The sequence below is a fragment of the Benincasa hispida genome, chromosome 2 (assembly GCF_009727055.1).
Source record: "Benincasa hispida cultivar B227 chromosome 2, ASM972705v1, whole genome shotgun sequence".
NCBI lineage: Eukaryota > Viridiplantae > Streptophyta > Magnoliopsida > Cucurbitales > Cucurbitaceae > Benincasa > Benincasa hispida.
This window is the reverse complement of record NC_052350.1, coordinates 3,654,570-3,675,289: the sequence shown is the minus strand read 5'-3', so window position 1 is coordinate 3,675,289 and position 20,720 is coordinate 3,654,570. Positions and strand designations below refer to the sequence as shown.

Here is a 20,720-nt window from a genome sequence, read left to right as displayed (position 1 = left end):
GCCAAACTTCCCATCCAAATAAGACATATATGAATTGCATATCCGGCAAACAAACTCCCAATACATTTATGGCAATCTCATTCTTTTGGGTTATGTATTTAGGTTTCACGCTTTCTGGGATACGAACCTTGATATGTGTCCCATCTAGAGCACCTAGGCAACCCTAATGAAGAATATATAAACCCTCCTAAACAAACACCTACAAATGCCAACTGACATCTCAACTAGTACTTTTTAATTACCTTAAATTACCTCCATCGAGAGTCAGTTGAATTTGTTAGGATGGGAACGGGGATCTTTCAAAATAGTCATTGACATCGAAGAATTGACTTTAGATATTCGTTAAAACATTTAATAACAGTTCGACCAAATCTCTTGAAGGTGAATCCAACAACTCTATTCTTGACATGGTGCACCAATATATGCAAAAAGATGGCAACCATCTCCTCGACACAAATATTCCTATTCATCTTTAACTTACCTCTTATAACAAAAATACAACATAACTTGTGGAACATTTGTCTATCCATACTAAGAGTATTCACACAATTAACGTCATTCACCTCAATTAAAGATTACAAGTGGCATATTTGATAAGTCAACCTAAGGAATTGATCGTCTAATCTAGTTCATAACACACAACCTGGAATGTAGTAACATAAAGCACAACAAGCTGCAAATCCGGCTTGGAGTAGGAATACCACACTTGTATAACAATAATACCTTTTCCCTCTTTTGATCAATAAGTCAAGACATTTTTACTCTAACTTGTATGAACAAAATTTTACCATTAATGTCAGCCATGGGAGACTATGTTTGACAACCCAAAAAATATATAAAGTGCAAGCAATAGGACAAGTTTAGATAGTGAAAACGAACATCTAACAAACTAATAGAAAAATGAACATAGAAAAAAAAAATCAAATACATATACGACTCCAATGTAAATTTCATTTTCGAAAAGTCTAAACCAGAATAATATTGGTCTAATATGCCAAAGGTGATAGAGTCGATAATAAAATGAAATTTTAGTGATTCAAGATTTATACCTCTCAACTTCCGTGGATGGCGGAAGCAAGGAATGTGTCTAACCAATGTCAAATGAGAAACAACAGCTTCTGACGTAAGATAAAGAAAATCAAATAATTCTTAAAAATAATTATTTTAAAAATTGTGAGAATGGTGATTATTGACGGCTATCGATTTGTACCAATCATTTAAAACCTTAGTAGACAGTGATCGAATGACCCTAAGTGTGACAGATATTGATATGTCGATCAACGAGCTTACTTCTACCAATGACTCAATCTATACTTTTATCGCTACTGTCGAATAGTATGCATTGGAAGCTTGGTTGAAATTTACTCCTTTACTGATTAGATTACCGACATCACTACCGCTCATTTAAAACCCCATTTGACAATGACCTCACTATAATGATCATAACGTGCCGCTTATTGTGCATCAATAGAAGAAAACCTGAAGGCACATTAATTTCTCGGCAACTTTACTGACCATTAAACGTACCAAAATTATGTGATATGTGAAGAACATGCAATTGGTAAAAATGATGACGTGTCTGTCATGCGCATCAGACACGTTTGCATTTATTGCTGATGAAATCGATTTTTGATCAATAGTATTTAATGCACGCTTCATGCCAATCTTTACATTGAAGGCTAGTAAAATAAACTAAAGAGACGAGTTAATTGGCTATATATTAAAACCCATCTTCATCCTAATCCATCACTAACCCTTCATATTCCGTCTTAATTTTTCTTCAATTTTTTACAGTCGAAAAAATAGGAAAATGTGGTTCGATTAAAGCTATAATTCGGACGGGAATGTCTGGTTTGATTACTGATCTTCCCAATTTTGACCCACCAAGCCCCATCACACCACCAACGGAGGAGCTGTCTGGGGAAGATGACGACTCCTCGGAATGTCGCTTCTCGGACTACCCATTTGACAATGGACTTAGAGTTCAGACGAATTCAACACTCACACCCGTCTCACCATGCCGAAGCCAGAAAAGACCGGTGAAGGTGATGAACTAGCGGACAAGAATGAAAGGAATGCGAGCACCATAGAAGGACAACCTCCACAAAGTCCCACTCCTCCGAAAATGGGAACTAATTTCATTGGTTCACAACCAAGTGTGAACCAGTCATCCCCTCGCAAAACATCATTGATATCGATCAACTGCCTGAAGATCGAAAAGAGAAGCCCAGGAAAGAACGCGGAGGTGGCGAGGAAGACTCGTACCAGAGAAGGGCCAAGCGACACGAATGTCCAGAAGAAGAAACCCAAATGAACACTGGTGGTTATATCTAGTGACTTTGATTAGGGTCCTTCTTATGGTGGGGCTGGGGGTCGGAGTTTGCATATTCTTTTTTTTTTCTGGTTTAGTGAATAGCGAATCCGACCTCATTAACTTTCTTTTATATGATCATCTACTAATTTTGTGATAATTTTTTTTTCTAGAAATGGAATTAATATTTCTATTTTGATTGTCTGTTATTTTTTTTTCTTTTGTTCATCAATATCTAGTTTGTGGGATTGCATGAGTATGAAGGAACTGGTAAATCCATATGCATGAGGCTTAATCGATCAACCACGTTAAAATTTTCCTATCGACAGAATATTATAATGGTAGATCGATAATCAAAGCATTAATGTGGTTATATCAAGAATTTAAAAATTCAACATTTGGACCGTAGAAACAAAATAAAACTAATAAAAGCATCAAGCTCTTAACTGCTATCGCCTTCACCATTATAACCGGTAGATCAGTTAGACGAAGAAATTGGGTTATAAAATAGTTAAAGCAGCTGAAATCGCTATCGATACTTCGAGTAACCGGTAGATCAGTAAGACCAAGGAAAGGAGGTTATAAAACAGTTAAAGCGGTCGAAACCACTATCAATACTTTCATCTGTAAAGCGGTATTGCCTGATTTCAAAGGGAAAATACGGAAATTGACACAAAAATATTCTTACCAAATATATGGGTCCCACTGCATATTTGAACACAATTGGATTGAGGAACTTCCGAAGCTCAATCAGATTACAAAATTTCATTACGGATGGTATGGTGGACCCCGCTTTTAATTACTATTACAGATGAATGTGTATACAAATTCTAAAGTAATCTGATGGGGCCCACAAAACGAATTGTGATTAATTTATACCTATTCCCCCATATAAACGTGGCCTAAGTTTTGTTTTTTTAATCATCCAAAGCTTTCATTTCAAAAGAAACCAAAATTGAGAAAAATAATAACATATATTTATTTTTAACTTCATTCAAACTTTTTTCATTGATTTTTCACATCATTTCACATCAAAACTGAATTGAAGTAAGTTTTGTTTTTATCAACCATAGCTTTCATTTTCAATAAACCAAAACTGGGAAAAATAATAACATATATTTATTTTTAACTTCAAACTCTTTTCCATTGAACTTTCACATCATTTCACCTCAAAATTAGATTGATGTAAGTTTTTTTTTTTCCTCCATTCAAAGCTTTCATTTCTAAGAAACCAAAATTAATAAAAAGGAAATATATTTATTTTTAGTTTCATTCAAACTTTTTTCAGATTATGATCAAGGTAATTATTCTTACTCAGATTATGATGGTCCTTTAAGACTTTGACCATAATAATTTTCAGCCTAACTTTCCACCGGATAGTTACTATCCATTTGAAGAAGGAAGATCATCGACCAATGAGATGTATCTACCAATAGGGTTTATATGTTGGTCATACAAGTTCTATCATTTTCATTTAAGTAACTATCTTCAACATTTTCAATATAGAATGACCTTGGATCAATATAGTTTCTACTAGAATTATCAAGATTCTAGATTACATGCTCCAAGGTCATCTTTTTGGTATTAGATATGTAGGTTTTATAAGAAATAATTTACAATTATTTTGTATGGAACATTTCATGTCCTTTAATTTTGCAATTAATTGCCAATATTTGACATTATTTTGAAATTATTTTTCCATTTATTTTTTAAATTTCTACTCTCCAATTGACATTTACACAGATATTTACACTATGCCTCTAAATATTGTCTTACTTTATAGAAATAATGATTAAAAAATGTCAAATATCGTCATAAAGTTTCCTGAATTTTCTATCGATATTGATATTTCTATAAAATTGGAACCTCGATATTTCCATCGATAACGATATTTCGAACCTTGGGTAGAACTTGTAGATAAAATCAAAATAATGTGAAACAACTTTTTTCATGTTTAATTTTTTTTTTTTTTATGTGTTTCTTTCTTTCAAACAAGGTCATGTTTATAGCAAGTGAAACGTAATCCATCAATGGTAATTTGAAAAAATGGGTCACATTTGATTATGTTTTGTTGTTGTTTACCTATATTCCTCCAAATTTGTAATTAGAACACATAATTTGATTGAGAAACGAAGGGTGCTCAATCTGATTTTGTTCGAAAATTACTTGGAACCCACTATATTTACTGTTATTATTCCCATTGTAGATACTGTTACTATAACAATATGAAAATTATGAATTTGTCACATTTATCTTTATCATTACTATTATTGTTAAATGTTACTATTATCGTTACTATTAAGGTCAAATGATAACAGTAACAATAAATGTGTCGCATTCATAATTATTAGTAACAACAGATGAAAAACAATTCAATCACATTTGCGATTTAGACTCAATCCATAAATGGAATAGTATTACACCAATTTTATTATAAACATAGCCTAAATATTTAATTTTTCTTAAAAATTGAAAAAAAAATCAAACAAACATCGAATGAGTCGAGCATCTAATTAGAAGTAGATAATTGTGCTAATAACTGGCACGTGTGAAGCCCAGGAAAGAACGCGGGAAAGTGAAATAAGTTACCCCATCTTCTCCAATAATGATACGCCACGTTAACAAAAAATTCTGATTAGCCGCGTAATAACAATAATTAATAAAAAAGAAAAAAAGAAAAAAAGAAAAGAAAAAAAGGTAAATTAAATTGGGCTTCACCTTCTCTATCAGTGGGGCCTTTCCAGAGCTCTCTAGAGACAGCCAGAAAAACTGAAATCCTTTTTCCTCTTTCTTCTTCTTCTTCAACAATTCTTCTGTGTTCTTCCTTCTCTTCTTTATAAACACCTTCAGAATCCATTTTCGCTTCATCCAAGTTTTTAGCAAGGGAATCAGATTTTTTCAAAGGGTTCGGTAAGGAAAAGGAAAGTTCTGTGAAGTATTAACACTAGAAATTTAGGATAGGAGTCGATGAAGATGAAGATGAAAAGAAAAGATCTCGATCAAATCAACGATGAGTTCTCAGATTTCTCCCTCTCCTCGCCTGCCAGGAAGATTCGCCGTCTGGTACTTTTTTAAAAAAAAATTTTGCGATTGTTGTTTCTTTCGATTGAGTTTTTGGAGCTTTGTTTTGAGAATTTTCTTCGATTTATCTAGGATGTTGGTTTACCGCCTATTATAGAAGAAGAAGAACCGCCGGAAATTGCTGTTTTAAGTAAAGAGCCTTTGATTCCTGAGAATTTTGTAGTAGATGGAAATAGTCTGAGGATTGAGGAACTACCGAATGTTTCTTCTGTTTCTGCTTCAGCTTATGCTATGGAAGATCGTCCTTTCTGCGACAATCAAGAGAGGGCTATTGTTCTGTTTAAGCCTGTTAATTCGCCTTTCTTGCAGTCTTCTCCGCTTTCGGTATCTGTCGATTCCGACATTATATCTGGTTTCAAGAGTAAGTACTGATTTCCACCTAGTTTCTTTGTATTTTTCTCACTTCCGTTTCGACTTTTGAATCCTATATTTGAACTACTTAGCTTCTAAGCCGATCTGATGTTGGATTGATGAACGAACAACTTATCTTAAGAATGAGAGATTGTTAAGTTCCTGTATTATCTTCTCTTAAAATGGGACGATGTACAATGATTCTGATCTCCATGTATCTGACAATTATTAGGCGAATTTCTTCGTGAGAATCGTTATGATGGCCGGGTGAGATTTGATGAAGATGATGAGGAAATGGGGATCGAGAACAAGAATCTTGCTGTTGTTCCTTGGGTTCCTCGTTTGCAGGTTCCTGCTCCCACAAGCATGGATGTCCCCCAAGAGGAAGCTCCACAGTTGATGGAAGCCGAAGAAGTTGGAGAGGCAACAATGGAGATTGAAGAAGACAACTTGAGCAGCAGTCAACAAGCTTATGGCTATTATGGTGGAATGGATGGAGCTAATGCTATTCATCAATGGCACCAACAGCACTGCATGATTCCACAGCTGCCACAACAAACTTCTTCGCCCATAACTTGGTTTCGTTGATGGTAGGTAGATCCGTACATAGTGAAGAATACCATATTTTGATATCATGGGGTTGTTAGATAGTAGGATAAATTTGGAGCAAATTTGAGTTGAAGAACATATTGGGTATAAACATGATTGCCCTGTTGCCATTGCTCTTTTGTTCATCATCATGCCCCCCCCCCCCCCAAAAAAAAAAAAAAAAAGAACTTCCTAGTTGGATTCTAATGAACCAGAGTTGTCTAATTGCTTTAGGGCATTGTTGGGGTTGGGGGAGTGATTTTGAAAGGGTTGGCATCACTTTTTGTTATATTACTCAAAATTAATTTGTCTAATTTGACAATGGTTTGTTTTTAGTATTTGAAAGTTAAGTTGGTAAACACTATTACTACTACCTATGTGTATCTTTGTCTCACTAGATTTGTTGTCCACTTTCTTCAAAAAATGTTTTGAAAACTAGAGTTTTTTTTTTTTTGGCAACTATTTTGGTTGGATGTTTATTTTTTAAATTAAGTTTATGAACATCCTTTTGTTTTTTTTTTTTTTTTTTCAAAAGTGAAAACCAAGATTGTGACGATAGAATAAAACCAGCATAAATTAAGAAACAAAAAATTGAAAATGAAATTGATATCGAGTAGAGTCTTTATTTTAGGTTCAAAATTTTATCAAGTATATAGGACAAAATTATTATCGCACGTCTTAAATTCAAAATGAAATTGTTATCGAGTAGAGTTTTAACAAAATTATTGTCGCACCTCTTAATGTTTGAGGGATAATTGATGGACAATTTTAAATGATTAGGATTTTTTTTTTTTGGAGTGTTGCTGAATTTGTCAAAAAATCACTTTTCAATTATCATTACAGTCTAGTTCGAACTTGGGTGGGATCATGCGAAATGACAATGAGGTAATGTTATTTATTTGTTTTCAGTTTAAGAAAGGATAAATATAAGGTAATTATGTAAAGGATATCTTCAATAATGCGAAAAAAATGAATAAATTTGTGATTTGTGAAGGAGAAAATTATCCAGGAATTTGGGTAGGATACTTGTATACCATGTACACAAATTTACCAATCCACATCACCTAGTTTCATGTTGGTTGGCCACGAAATTTTTGTACGCATTCATGTTTTTCTCGAACGGTGTAAATCGTGTACTATATACATGTTTGTCAAGCACAAACATGATAGAGATATTGTCCAAGTAATGTAATTTGTGTACATAGTACATGACTTGCTTTTAAATTGTGTATCGCGTTCACGTTTTATTAATGTGTTCATGAATGGGATATACAAATTATCTAATTTGTTTACCATGTCTAGTTAGTAATCTTTTTTTGTGATAGTTTTATGGGTCCTAATTTTATAATTAATTATTTAAATTATTTGAAAAAACCTGATTTCCTAGGTGGGGGGTTGAACGCTTTGAAAATGGAAGTTCCTCATTTGTCATTTTGAGAGATGCTCTATTAAATAATATTTTCTCAAAGAAATTCTATAAAGAACTCGTTTTACAAATTTACTAGGCAATCAAAGGCTGTTTCCTCCCTTCTTCTTTTTAATAAAATTTGTTTTGAGATGGGATTTAGTTTGAGATATCTTATGTAACCATTTAAGTTTGATTTAGTAATTTTAAGATAGGATTTTTCACCACCAATCCAAGCATAGTTGAATTGATAAGATGTGATTATTATATTCTTCGTCCCTCCAATTGTAATTGTTGAACTCATAAAGAATAAGTCTATCTTATCAAAAATCAAAGGTTCTTTCGATTTATATTTTAGGATTTTGTTCTTTAATAATAATTTGATTTTTATTTCTGATTTTTTGTTTTTTAAAAAATTAAGCCTAAAAAAATACTGCTACTTTTTTTTTTTTTCATCTTAAGCTTAATTTGGTTTTGGTTTATTTTTTTACTTCTAGTTTTTAAAATTTATGCTTGTTTTCTTTAGATTTTTTTTTATTATGGTTTTCATCTATCTTAAATAAACGTTTGAATTTCTAGTCAAATTTTGAAAGAAAAACAAATTTTTTGAAACTTCGTCTTTTAGTTTTTTAAAACTTGGCTATAGTAGAAAATGGATAACAAAACATAAGAAATTTATGGATGTAAGTAGTGTTTATTAGCTTAAGTTTCAAAAATAAAAAAATCAAATGGTTATCAAAATGAGTGTTAGTGATAGTTTTTAAAAACTTTTATTTCTTTAGTTTGACTAAGAACTCAAATGTTCACTTTGGAAATATAAAAATCATGATTACGAAATTGTGAGAAAATAAAAATAAAATTTAAAGCCTGAAAGCTAAAATTTAAATAGTTAGCAAATGGAGTTTTAGTAATTCATTGAAAATTGCTGGCATGCAAATCTCATTGAGGTCCACGAATGGAGCTCCTTTAGACTTGCAAATACATTTGGACCGACATGCAAAAGAACTCGTACTGGTGTACTGCTGAGCCTGATCATACTGCGATGTCTAAGTTAGTACATGAAGTGTTTAGTTTAGCTAAGCACTCAGAATATTGTTTACCCCTGGATGGGAATGAATGGGACTATTATGGAGTCCATCGTCTCATATCCACTTGGTATATGTGTAATATCTGTGACGTTAGTTGTAATCTTCTATGCTACATGTTTTCAGTCAACAAGCTCAGCTCAATTATTATCCCTTAAGTGATAGGGATCAAGTTTGGCGAGTGGCACGACCAATCCAACACTCGAGCCTTTAACTTTTCATTTAGGTATGTGTGGACTTCTAGACGTAGTCCTGAGATGCCCTTGAGCTTGGGCATACATGTGGCCTATGCCTTACTTTGAACAATCCACGATAAAATGGAACATAGATGATAATAAGACAAATTTGTATAGGACCCATCAATCCCTCAACGTGGCAAGCTGTTGCTGTTGTTTTACTTTTAACAATGCTTGATATGGTATCTAATACAATAGTAATCTTTTGATTTTGTTAGTTTCTTATTTGAAAGAGAGTTTCATTCTTCAACTAAGGTTTATATGCATATATAGATATATAAATTAAGTCATAGCATATGGGGAAGTGTTGTAAAAATACTAAGAAGGGTACTTATGTAATGCCTGATAAGTGATGCTACGTAAGGGATTAGGATAAAATTTAATTCAATAATAGTTTGTATTCCCTTTATAGATTTTATGTAATTCTTAAATATCGTTTTTTTATCGTAAGCAATAAATGAAGATAGTATAGAACGATAATATTAAAAGGAAATAGAGAATAATAATTATGTCAAGACATTTGTCCTTAAAAAAGAGAGGAAAGTCTTGGGAAATAACTCAGTACCTGTGGCTTTTGACTTTAAAAGTAGTTGATTTCAATGAAAAAAGACGGTTATATTCCTTAGATAAGTGTCAATCATGTATTTGTTTATAAAGGTATAATAAATGTTGTGTGATTTATGACTCACTGCAGATAGGGTTAAATTGAATGTGGCAGACAGGATAATGCATGGTGTGGCAGTACAAAGTAAAGTTTATTCCCAAATCTCAATAGATAATTGCATCTTACTTTTTCCACCAAAAATCATCTCTTCTAATTTTCATGGGACTTCACACTTGAAGCTATATGGATGGGCTTCTTTGTGATATGGCCCATAATTTATTGGGCCATTTTCACAAGAAAAGAAAGGGAAAAAAAAGAAAAAAAAAAGTATAATAAATACCTACTTAAAATATCCATCGTTGAGGTACGACTAAACGGTGGTAATATTCCAAAAATACGTATCAGATTTTCTAGTTATACCTCTATATATCTGTTACAAATATAGTGCCACAGTAGAAATATGATTATTTCTATTAGAAGTAAGAGATTTTCAGGAATATTTAAATAATATATATTCTCCATAACCCAAGATCAACGGAATATTGCAAATATATTTATATATATAATAATTATTATTGTCTATATTTTATGTTGAGATTTCTCATTTTTATTTTTCTGTTTACCATTTGTTTGTCCTCTAATTATACTACAGAATTACTTCATTGACAACAACAAAACAAAAACAAATGGGGTAGATTAGGGTGAAGGAGTGAGAGAAAAGTACAGTGTCTTGATGAAGTTTCGTTCTCTTCTTGCCTTCGGATCTACCTCAATTGTGCCTTCTACTAGATTGAAAGAAATAGAACTTGTGCATATATTTAGGCATGACGTTGTGAACCTTTCATCATATCTTATGTGCAACTGGAGGAATTGAATTCCTCGTAGAAGCGTGTGAACTTCGTGGAATTGATTTTCAATTTAGAAATTACCAGAATATAGAGAAGGAAAACATACATAAACATTTAATTAAAACCTATACGCATGCATTTCTACATCGAAGAAAAAGAAGTGAAGATTCACCTTTGTAGAATACTTTCTTCACAAAATTTTTCCCTCCAAGATCATGTACAAATCCTCTCCACGAACGTTCGAACACTTCAAAGAACTAAAATCAAATCTCATGACACTTTCAAACAGTGATCTTGCTATTCTCGGACAAGGAATAAAGATGTGTGGTCTCCTTTAGAGTTTTTGGGAGAAGGAATGTGAAATTGCAGGGAATCTTGAGAGCTTTTTGTTAAGGGAGAGATTTCTATATTTTTCTGTGTTTTCTACTTCTGCTCTTTACCTGGTAGTTCTGTGCAAAAACACAGATAAGACAGAATAGGGAAGGGAGTTACAATAACCCCTCTAGGGGAGTTGAAATATCACATAATATTAATAATATAATATATGATTAATTAACTAACCACTAATTAATTAACCATATATTATGCATCTTAATCACATTAAATTTAACCTATAGTATTTATATGAATCTTATTCATATAAATAATATTTGAATCTTAAATATTTATCTCTTACATGTTATATAGTTTTAATTATAAATTATATTTATAATTAACTGTATACTATAATGTAACAATATATATTATATTTTATACTAATCACATCAATATAATTAATACCTTTAATTTCCTTAAATAATTTGAATAATTCAAAATATTCCAAAAGCAATTATTCCTTGTTTTATCCTTAATGAACTAACAAGGGGACCTTATGGATCTATAAATTAGAAACTTCAATTATACGAGATTAATTAACTAAACTCTTTAATTAAATTAATCAACATTCATTAATTGCCGAAAGTCACCTAACATTTGTATAGAATACCCCCCACTCACATGTCTCGATATGAGCAATTAGGATCAAATCGTTTATAATACTTTACAACTATTTTAACAATTACAAAGTGGGTTGTATCCGTAATGTCACAAAGATAAAGTACCCAACCTTATCCATATAATATAGGCCGTTTAGATTCATGTATGTCAACCACATACATGTTTAAGTTACATGAAATAACCTTGGATTTTAGTTTATTTGATTGGGTTAATGCCAACTAAATGTTGAATAAAATAACATCTTATTTTATTAAATAAATAATTCGTATAAAAAATAACAAACTACGAAACCCATGAGATTTAGGGCATCAACCCCAACAACAACCTCATTACTACAAAACTCTAGTAGAAGTTCTACATTCCAATTGCAATCGTAGTCATGGAAACAAATTAAAGGGTTTGAGATTGGAGGGTAAGGTGGATTTTTAATTTCAAATGGAGGAGTGCGCTCTACGAAGCCATTGAGGTAGATTAGCTTTAATTCTTGCATGCAATCATTACTAAAAAAATCTTTTCTCTATATCCCATTGTAACGCAGCCACATAAATTTTATAAGTCGTCTATATATACCATTGTAATCCCACTTTCTTGAATATTATTATAAGTTTACATATATACTCCACGTTATTTATAATCTAACCCGTTATATCCATGCATATATACTTTGTGGAATTCATCCATAAGACAAGTTTTTCCAAAAATTTATTTACCCCTTGATAGGTCCTATAAGTTGTATGTAAGATTGGAGATAGTTAGGGGGGAATTAATAATTTTCGACTATTTATTTATCCCTCGATAGTTGATATTTTTTTATTAGTTGTATTTGGATATAACTGTATTTATGTATATATACATCTCTACTGTATTATAGTAAATAACATTAGTATCATTTTATCGATGCATATGCACAACATGCACATATATGTCTGAGTTTGAAGATAAATAGAGAGAAATTAGTGATTTTGAATGTGAAATTGTGTTTAGTAGGGATTGTTAGTATTTGAATTTATTTGATTCAATTAAAATTTTTGTTTATGTTGTTTTATTTTTTATAAGAATTTTTTGTTAGTTCTTTTTTATAGGCATTGAAGTAGTTGCTAAAAAATAGCATAATATCATGAATCCAACAAAGTTTACTAAAATGAAGTATTAGGTATTTTTACAAAGAAACTATATTATAGGTTCTTTTGAAATTCAGCCATCAACATTTAGTTATTTATCTAATTATTTATGTGCTCAACCCAGAAAAAAGACTAGTTACTGCTATCCAATTGAGAAACCCCTTTATAAAGTTGACATAACTCAAAAACTTCCAAAAGCATACAGATGGTTGCATTAGAAGTTTCAGTCCTGAAATTTTGATTGCAAGACCTGTGAATTAGAAAATGTCTAATGTGACTTTCAATTTTGTGTTTAATAATCTCTGTCATATTCAATTTTTTAAAAATTAATTGATCGATTGATCTATGTAATCTATGTACATTTTTTAAAAATTAATTGATCGATTGATCTATGTAATCTATGTACATAAGCTCAATAGGTTATCAAGCACATAATTGAAAATTCAAAAATCTATTGACACAAAATTAAAAATATAAAGACTTATTAGATATTTTTCAAAGTTTGAGAACTTCCCTGTCGTAAAATATAGAACTATTAAACTTTGAAAATTCAGAAACCAAATAACAAACATCAAAGTTCAAAAATTAAACTTGTAAACCTTAACAAATTAAATAATACAAGAATCTGGTGTAACGACCTTACTTAATCAGGATTTGTTTTATAGATTGTATAAATATCCATGAGTTCTTAGATACAAAAATCTGGTGTAAGGACAAACACAAATCAAATATGCAGCAAAAAGTATGAGTTGTGGGAAATGAATGTTAATCCCATAGCAATCAAATAATAAATATAGCTTTTGCTTCTTTCAAACAATACAACACCTACATTACTTGGGGGGAAAAAAATAGGAAAAGAAGAAAACAATGCCATTAAAGGCACAAGATGATACCTATACGATTTAGATGTTTACATGCATAATATCAAATCATTGTGTAGTTCACAGTTTTGAGTGTCCCACTTTTATCTATTCTAACTGCAGGTTATAGCCTACAATGAAATTACAAAGTTAATTGCCATGTCAAATTCTGGTGAAGTATTCTTCGAAAAAGGATGTAACTCCTTCCATATTCTAAAACCTATCTTCATGGGAAAATTCTGTACTGAAGATCTTCAGAAACAAGAGTTACCAACACTAAACGCCGAACAGTAAATTGTAAAAAGTAAAAACCATTTAATCCCCACATATGTATTTCTTCTCTGCGTAATATTTCTTCTCGCTTTCCATTTTTTTGGCATTGCGTTTCTGCGGTATATAAGTCCAACAAGTTCATCAGACTAAAAAGTTTAGAAAGCAGAAAAAGGCGTCCAAGTGTCTGATTAATATAAAGGGTTTTTTGTAAGTGTTTAAAAACACTTTTTAAAAGCATTTCAAAAGTCATGCAAACACGTCCAAATGCATTCTCAATTAGACTTCTAAAAGTATTCTTTATTGACAGCAAATAGCATGTTTATATTTGGGTAAATTGCAGAAGTCACCTCTAAAATATGGTAGTAGTTGCAATTGTACCTTCAAAATTTCAATTGCAAAAATTTAGTCCCTCAAACTTATGTAATTGTAGGCATTGTAACAATGGTAGAAGATTGTAAGTTCAATTTCTATCATTTGGGGGTTTAATTTCTACGACTATAATGAGTTTAAGGGTCCAATTTTAACACTTGCATAAATTTGAGGGCTCAATTTTTACAATTAAAAGCTTGAGAATGTAATTACATTTACCACTATACTTCAAGAGTGGTGTTTTCACTTTCTATAAAACCATAGTACATAGATTCCTTTCTGACGGTAAGGGTCAAGAATAAAAGGAGCATAGAGTGAGTACCTTAAAAGCATCGTGGTTGGCGACTATCCTTTTGGCTATTGAAGTAGTGGTAATGTTTTTAGGGCTTTCAAGCAACTTGAAAATTCCCATACTCTTTGGAATGGCATACGGGTCACTGTCGCCCTGATACAAACGAGCTCACCTTGTTACGGTTTTGTAAATATGAACTTAAAGAAACACAACGAAAAGTCCCATCTCATCAACAGTAAGAATAGATGTACTTACAGCAAAAGAGTTGTGTTCAGCAACAGTCCCATGCACAACTAAAGATATATTGAAAGTAGTTATCTGCCAGCAAAAGAGTGCTTCAGTTAATTAGAACTTCACAGATGATGCTCAAAGCCGATGACTCTAACAAGTAATCAATCGGTGCAGGCCTAAATTCTAAATTCTATTTGTTTCTTTGCTCCTCACCCATGCAGGGAGGGGGGAGCAATGAGGATGACATCCCCGTATTATGTTTAAAGAAAAACAAAACCAAAACAGGAGCATGAGCATACAACTTACCATGTCTCTTGTAATTTCCCAAGGTGCGCCGATGATCACCTCATCAACATACCGGCAACCCAGGACGCTGAGACTGCGTTCATGTAAATGCATAATTGGAAATTGTTTCCCTCTGAGTTTACTGCAGGAGAAGATGAGTTATTAACTTCTACTTTTCCGACTCATTAACATCTAAGGCAAAAGCCATATCCATAATCTCAGGAAAGGTATTCAAAACATCTGGAAGAGAGAAATGCGCCAGAAACTCAACTAGGTCAATTCTTGAGAAGAAAAATAAGGTACCTCACAGTCTGATCGTGATGTATGCCAACTAGTAAAAAGTCTCCAAGCTGCCTAGCAATCTTGAGAATCTGAAAAGAGAAAAGATGATAAGATCACAAAATGATAGTCTGAAAAACTTCTGTTATTACTAATGAGCATGTAAAGCGCAAATCAAATTCATACAAAATTGAATTGAAATTGGGGAAAAGAATGCAGAGAATATTCAATTGCCACTTGTTCACTTTAAAAGAAAGCAATGATGCAAATGTATTGGCATGAGGTCATTAACAAATGATACAAGCTCATAATGAAATCTGCAGCTGTCAAATAAAGCACACTAAGCGCGATGGATCTCATGCAAATTCTGCCTTCAAAAATTAAACTGAGACAATTTTTCATATTCCTGCTGTCCTTTAATCAGTGTCAGACTCACACGTCACACCACAGGTGTAACATAGCTACTAACCTCTGCAATGTTTATGAGTTAATCGTGAAGGATTTTTTACAAACAGAAAAAGTTGACCTCTATGAGTCATAAACCTTTACGGCCCTTAGCTAAACTTTAAAAGCTTTGCACAATTCTGAGAGCAGTATCCTAAGTGACATAATCTTTCCCAGCTAAATCCTAATAGTTTAAAATTATGGCGTATTGAAATACTGACAAGGCATGTGCAACGCTAAATGAAAACACAAATACTATTCAAAATAGTAAGTTTCCATAACACAAATCAATTATTGTGGTGGCACACACACATCATCATGAAATACCAAAAACCAAACCAAGGTAAGTTAAACATAAAAGCAGTCTGGAGAGAAGGATGGATAGAGAAGCGATTGTGGAATTTGTAAAGAACCATACCTCAATATGACCTGCATGAAAAAGATCAAAAGCCCCATCAATGTACACAATACGAGCATTTGGTCCAGGCCCCTATCATTGGAGATGATAATTTGTCAGCATTAATGGATTGGCTAGAAAACAGAAAATTTACCACAAAGCAGGGGTGAGAAAACCACCCTAGCTAGAAAAATTCGAAGAGAGGAAAGAATACTATTTTTACTCACAGGACATGGACATAGAGAAGGTTAATACAGAGGCCAAACACAATCAGAATCTGGAAAAATGTATTCATAGAGGCATGAAAGGAACACAATCATCCTAGATTAATTTTTTAAACACCCAAAATTTACAAAATAGATAGACTAACATAAGGACTAGAGTTTGGCATGCAAAATTCTTGAAAATGGTTTCTCGAAACATTTTTATCTTGCATGTTTTTTTTTTTAGGATTAGCATGCATTTCTAAATTTTCATGTACTTGAAACATTGCATGTACTCCCTCACTTCCATTGTACTCTTTTAAGAAGTGATTTATTCGTTGAAACATTACTAAAACAACATTTTAGGGCATTTTTGTGTTGTCTACTGTCCACAAACCTTTTCTACAAAAGAATTGACCTTTTCTGTCATCCAGTTTATCAAATTCTTTATATATGAATAGATAAACTATAAAATATAAAGTTCAAACGTTGGATTATAATTAGAAATTTGATATTATTGAAAATGAATAATAAATATTAGACCCACATCATGCAAACTAAATGATAGAATCTCCTAGATTTCAGAATATTATCACAAATACAGCTTCCGTGATATTTAACGAGCCCCTATGTTTCCCTAACAACCAGACTACCACAACCTAAGTAAAAGCATAACTGCAATAAGTTCTCTCTACACGAGAATTCTAGATTATCACACCCATCAGTTACTAACTCAATCAAGGGCTTGCCAATTTTTTGTCACAACAAACACCTAATTGACCAGATAGGAGAACTAGTATGCATTGGAAAGCAATGGTCTGATGTAATGCTTCAAGAATAGTTAGGTCACTAGAGAACCATACCCTTCCATTTGAAAACTGTACAATACGGTGTGATGTTGGTAGAAAGTGAGAAAGAGCACCATGGGATGGACTTCCGTTCCTAGAATCTCCATTCTGGGATGTTTCATTATGATCTTCAGAATTCGTAGCATCATTCATGGAAGTGAGTATCCTTCCTACACCAAGAAATTAATGACAGGTTAAATTTTTCTGTGAAAATTTTTTTAAAATGAAGTATAAGAAAATGCAAAACCCAATTACATTCAAGAACTCAAAAAGCAAGCAAATTTAGTATGTACTCTTAAATCACCAATTGACTCAAAAGTTTAAGCTCATGGGTAAAGACATATTTATTTATTTATCATAACACTCCCCCTCACTTGTGGGCTTGAAATATGAAAAAAGTCCAACAAGTGGAAATCAATATTAATTGAGGAAGACACAAATATCGTAGGGGCTTGAACACAGAACATCCTAAACCAACCTGCTCTGATTTCCATCTTAAATCACCAATTGATCCAAAAGCTTAAGTTCATGGGTAAAGGCATATTTAATTATATATCATAACATGTGCTTCTCATGATACTTACCTACATATGCACCAAGGAGATGAATGGGGATAGCAAGAGAGAGAGAGAATGGCAAGAAAAAAAGGGGGGGGGGGGAACCAGAAACTGCTTACAGAAGACTGAGAAACACAGTACCTACTATATCGGTGCTGGAGACTCCTTCAGTACGCTTGATCTGCTTGTACCGGCCAGCTTTCTTAGCTAAGGCATAAGCATCAGTTCCATCTGGAAGTAGGCATGGATCATCTCCGTGAATAATATAGTCAATCTTATGCTCATTAAAGAGTTTGTTCATGAATTGCTCAGTAATTGCATACGGGGCATTGGCAATAACTTCATCCACCCACTTCAAACCACTAACAAGAGCCAGCCTAAAAGGAGCCTTCGGTTAGAAGAAACTGAGCAAACTATTGAGGAAAATTTCTAGTTCTGTACACATTCTAAATTTTGTGACTTCAGTAGAGTGGGTTGCACGAGGCAACTAATGAAAAGTTAAAAATAATTCCAATAACAGAAAACAAAAATAAAACAAAACCCATTCCCAAACATTCTCAGTAAAGGGTCTAATGTGCCAAAGATTTAAGTAGAACAAGGCAACCTACAAATTCATAACGTGTTTTCTTTTGATCATCTAGTATCTTGCCCATGATTACACTGGCAGGAAAGAGCACAATCTTTTATATGCTTTGCTGGAATTTATAAGGAGTGGAGATGGGTAGAACAAAATAATTAAGATTTCGCCAATACCTTTCTTCCATTGGTAACACTGGAGGGCCCTTATTTGCTATGATTTCTTCATCACTTACAACACCCACCACCAATTCATCTCCCAGAGCCTTAGCTTGTCTCAACGCATTGGCATGACCAAAATGCATGAGATCAAAACAACCATCCATGTAAACCCTAATGCGCTTTTTTTCACTCTTTCTTTTGTGGAAAATCCCAAAATCAGACCAGAAGAATGGCAAAGATGGTACTCCGATCCCACTAAAATAACTCGTGGAAAATCCAAGCAAGGCCGCTGTGAGCATTAAACCACCAAACAAATGTGGGTAGTAGTATACACCATCCCATATCCAACTGTTACTTTCGTAATCCATCGGTCCCATATGCTTCTAAATTCTCTAAACACCTTTTTCCTTTTTAAGCTTCGAAGAGGAGACACAAAAACTGCAACCTGTCAACAAGCAAATCAACTTCATCAACAACTAATTCTAATAAGGGAAATATTTTGCAAATTAGTTATGTTTTCAGCAAGAATCAAATTAGCAATCAACAAAAAACATAGTCGTCAATGGATAGTCGAATTCTTGACTACATATAGTACAATTACATATATAAACCGTCGAGCATCTTCTAGTCAGTAATTATAAATCCAAAGTACAAACGAAATTCGATACCAACCAAAACATAGAGAATATGGAAAGAAAACGCAACATTCTGATAACATAATGATGCAGATTCGTCTGAATGCTGGCCAAGCAAGCTCAGAAATTAAAGAAATAGCGCGTAGAAACCCCAGAATTTCCAGATTAATCGAATCCCAAATCTGAACAAGTTACAAATACAAATGCAAAACAAAAATGGATCGAAATCATTGGGATCTAAAACAAGCAGCAACAACGAAACCTGTGAAGAAGGAAGGTGATTGATATAACAAAATCTATGGAGGGAAATGGAAGCTCATAGTTCCAGATGCGTCAGAGAATCAGCAGAAAAGCAGATCAAGAAATTTAAAAAACGAAGAAAGAAGAAAAGAGGATCAATAAAAAGAGAAATGCATTTAAAAGAATAAATTACTAGAAATAATCTATAACCTCTTTTCTGTGTCTCCCCTTGGTTGATTGATGGTGAGCTCAGAATAGAAGAACGAAATGGGACTCTCCGTTCGTTCGTTCGTTCGTTCGTTCGTTCGCTCGCAATTCCCAAGATGGACAACGCCCAAAAATATCCGGCTGTTGTCACCTGTCCCAACGGGATATGAGATCTGCCGGTGAGCTCCCAATATATATTATATATATATATATATATATATAATATTTCTTTATTTATAAAAACAAAAATTATTTTACAAAAATAAACCAACAAAAATCGAAAATAAAAAAGGAAAATAAATCAATTAATAAACCCAAACTCCGGGTTCTGCCACTTAAAACCTCATTCGAGTAAATGTAATTCTATTATTTAAAAATTGTTAGGTTAAAATATAATGTTCCATTTTAGTTGTTAGTTTATCTATAGCATTTTTACTGTAAAGTTTGAAAATATGTGCACATAGTTTATTTTCTTTATGAAAATTATTATTATTATTTAATCAATTCTGATAAAAATTAATTTGAATAACTAAATTTAATATTTATTGAAAATACGGAATAATAAAATCAGATAATTAAAAATATAGAAATTAAAATTTGAACAATTTTCATAGTATGAAAACTAAATTGTTAACCGTTTTTACATGTTTATTAAAGTTCATTAAATCGTCAAAGGAGCATAGTTCAACTCACATAGTATTTATATTACTAATCTTAAAGTTGTAGATTCAATTCCCTCACCTCATATATTGTCAATAGAAAAAAGTAGTTCATTAAATTAATAATGTAATATTAAGGGGAGGTTAGAGTGAGTTTAACTCGACCGTAATTGAAATATAGTCCTTACTTTGAAGTTGAACATTTGATCATTCATCTTCACATTTGTTGTGCTAAAAAAAATATTAGTGATAAATGTTGAAAATCAAATGAATATTAATGGTTTTGATTAATACATGAATGATTTTTAATCTTCGATGTCATTTTAGTCCTTATACTTTAGAGTTTCTTCATTTTTAGTATTTATACTTTACATAAATCTTAAACTTAGTTCTTCGAAATTATTTTTTTTTGTGAAAATTAGTTAAATAATAACTATAATTTTAGGGGAAAAAATACTGTGTGTGCATACGTTTCTAATTTCTATAGTAAAAAATATTGATATATAATAAAAAGTAAAATGTATATCTATTAAAATTTAACGAATCTTATTTTAATCTAAAAAGATTAAAAAGAAAG

At 32.3% G+C, this 20,720-nt stretch overlaps 2 protein-coding genes across 2 annotated transcripts; one reads left to right on the top strand and one right to left on the bottom strand.

The window, feature by feature from the left end:
- The first annotated feature begins 5,042 nt into the window (after window positions 1-5,042).
- LOC120072359 lies at window positions 5,043-6,704 on the top strand. The gene is made up of 3 exons (XM_039024842.1): window positions 5,043-5,374; window positions 5,465-5,753; window positions 5,976-6,704. The coding sequence occupies exons 1-3, from the start codon at window positions 5,279-5,281 to the stop codon at window positions 6,329-6,331; spliced, it is 741 nt and encodes a 246-aa protein (XP_038880770.1). The 5' UTR covers window positions 5,043-5,278; the 3' UTR covers window positions 6,332-6,704.
- Window positions 6,705-13,378: 6,674 nt separating this feature from the next.
- Window positions 13,379-19,673, bottom strand: LOC120071498 (ethanolamine-phosphate cytidylyltransferase-like). The gene is made up of 10 exons (XM_039023813.1): window positions 19,488-19,673; window positions 18,418-18,847; window positions 17,806-18,041; window positions 17,123-17,277; window positions 16,078-16,149; window positions 15,240-15,307; window positions 14,958-15,078; window positions 14,676-14,738; window positions 14,451-14,573; window positions 13,379-13,873 (listed from the first exon to the last, which is right to left on the bottom strand). Exons 2-10 carry the CDS (start codon window positions 18,777-18,779, stop codon window positions 13,802-13,804), a joined length of 1,272 nt encoding a protein of 423 aa, XP_038879741.1. The 5' UTR covers window positions 18,780-18,847; window positions 19,488-19,673; the 3' UTR covers window positions 13,379-13,801.
- Between the last annotated feature and the right edge of the window lie 1,047 nt (window positions 19,674-20,720).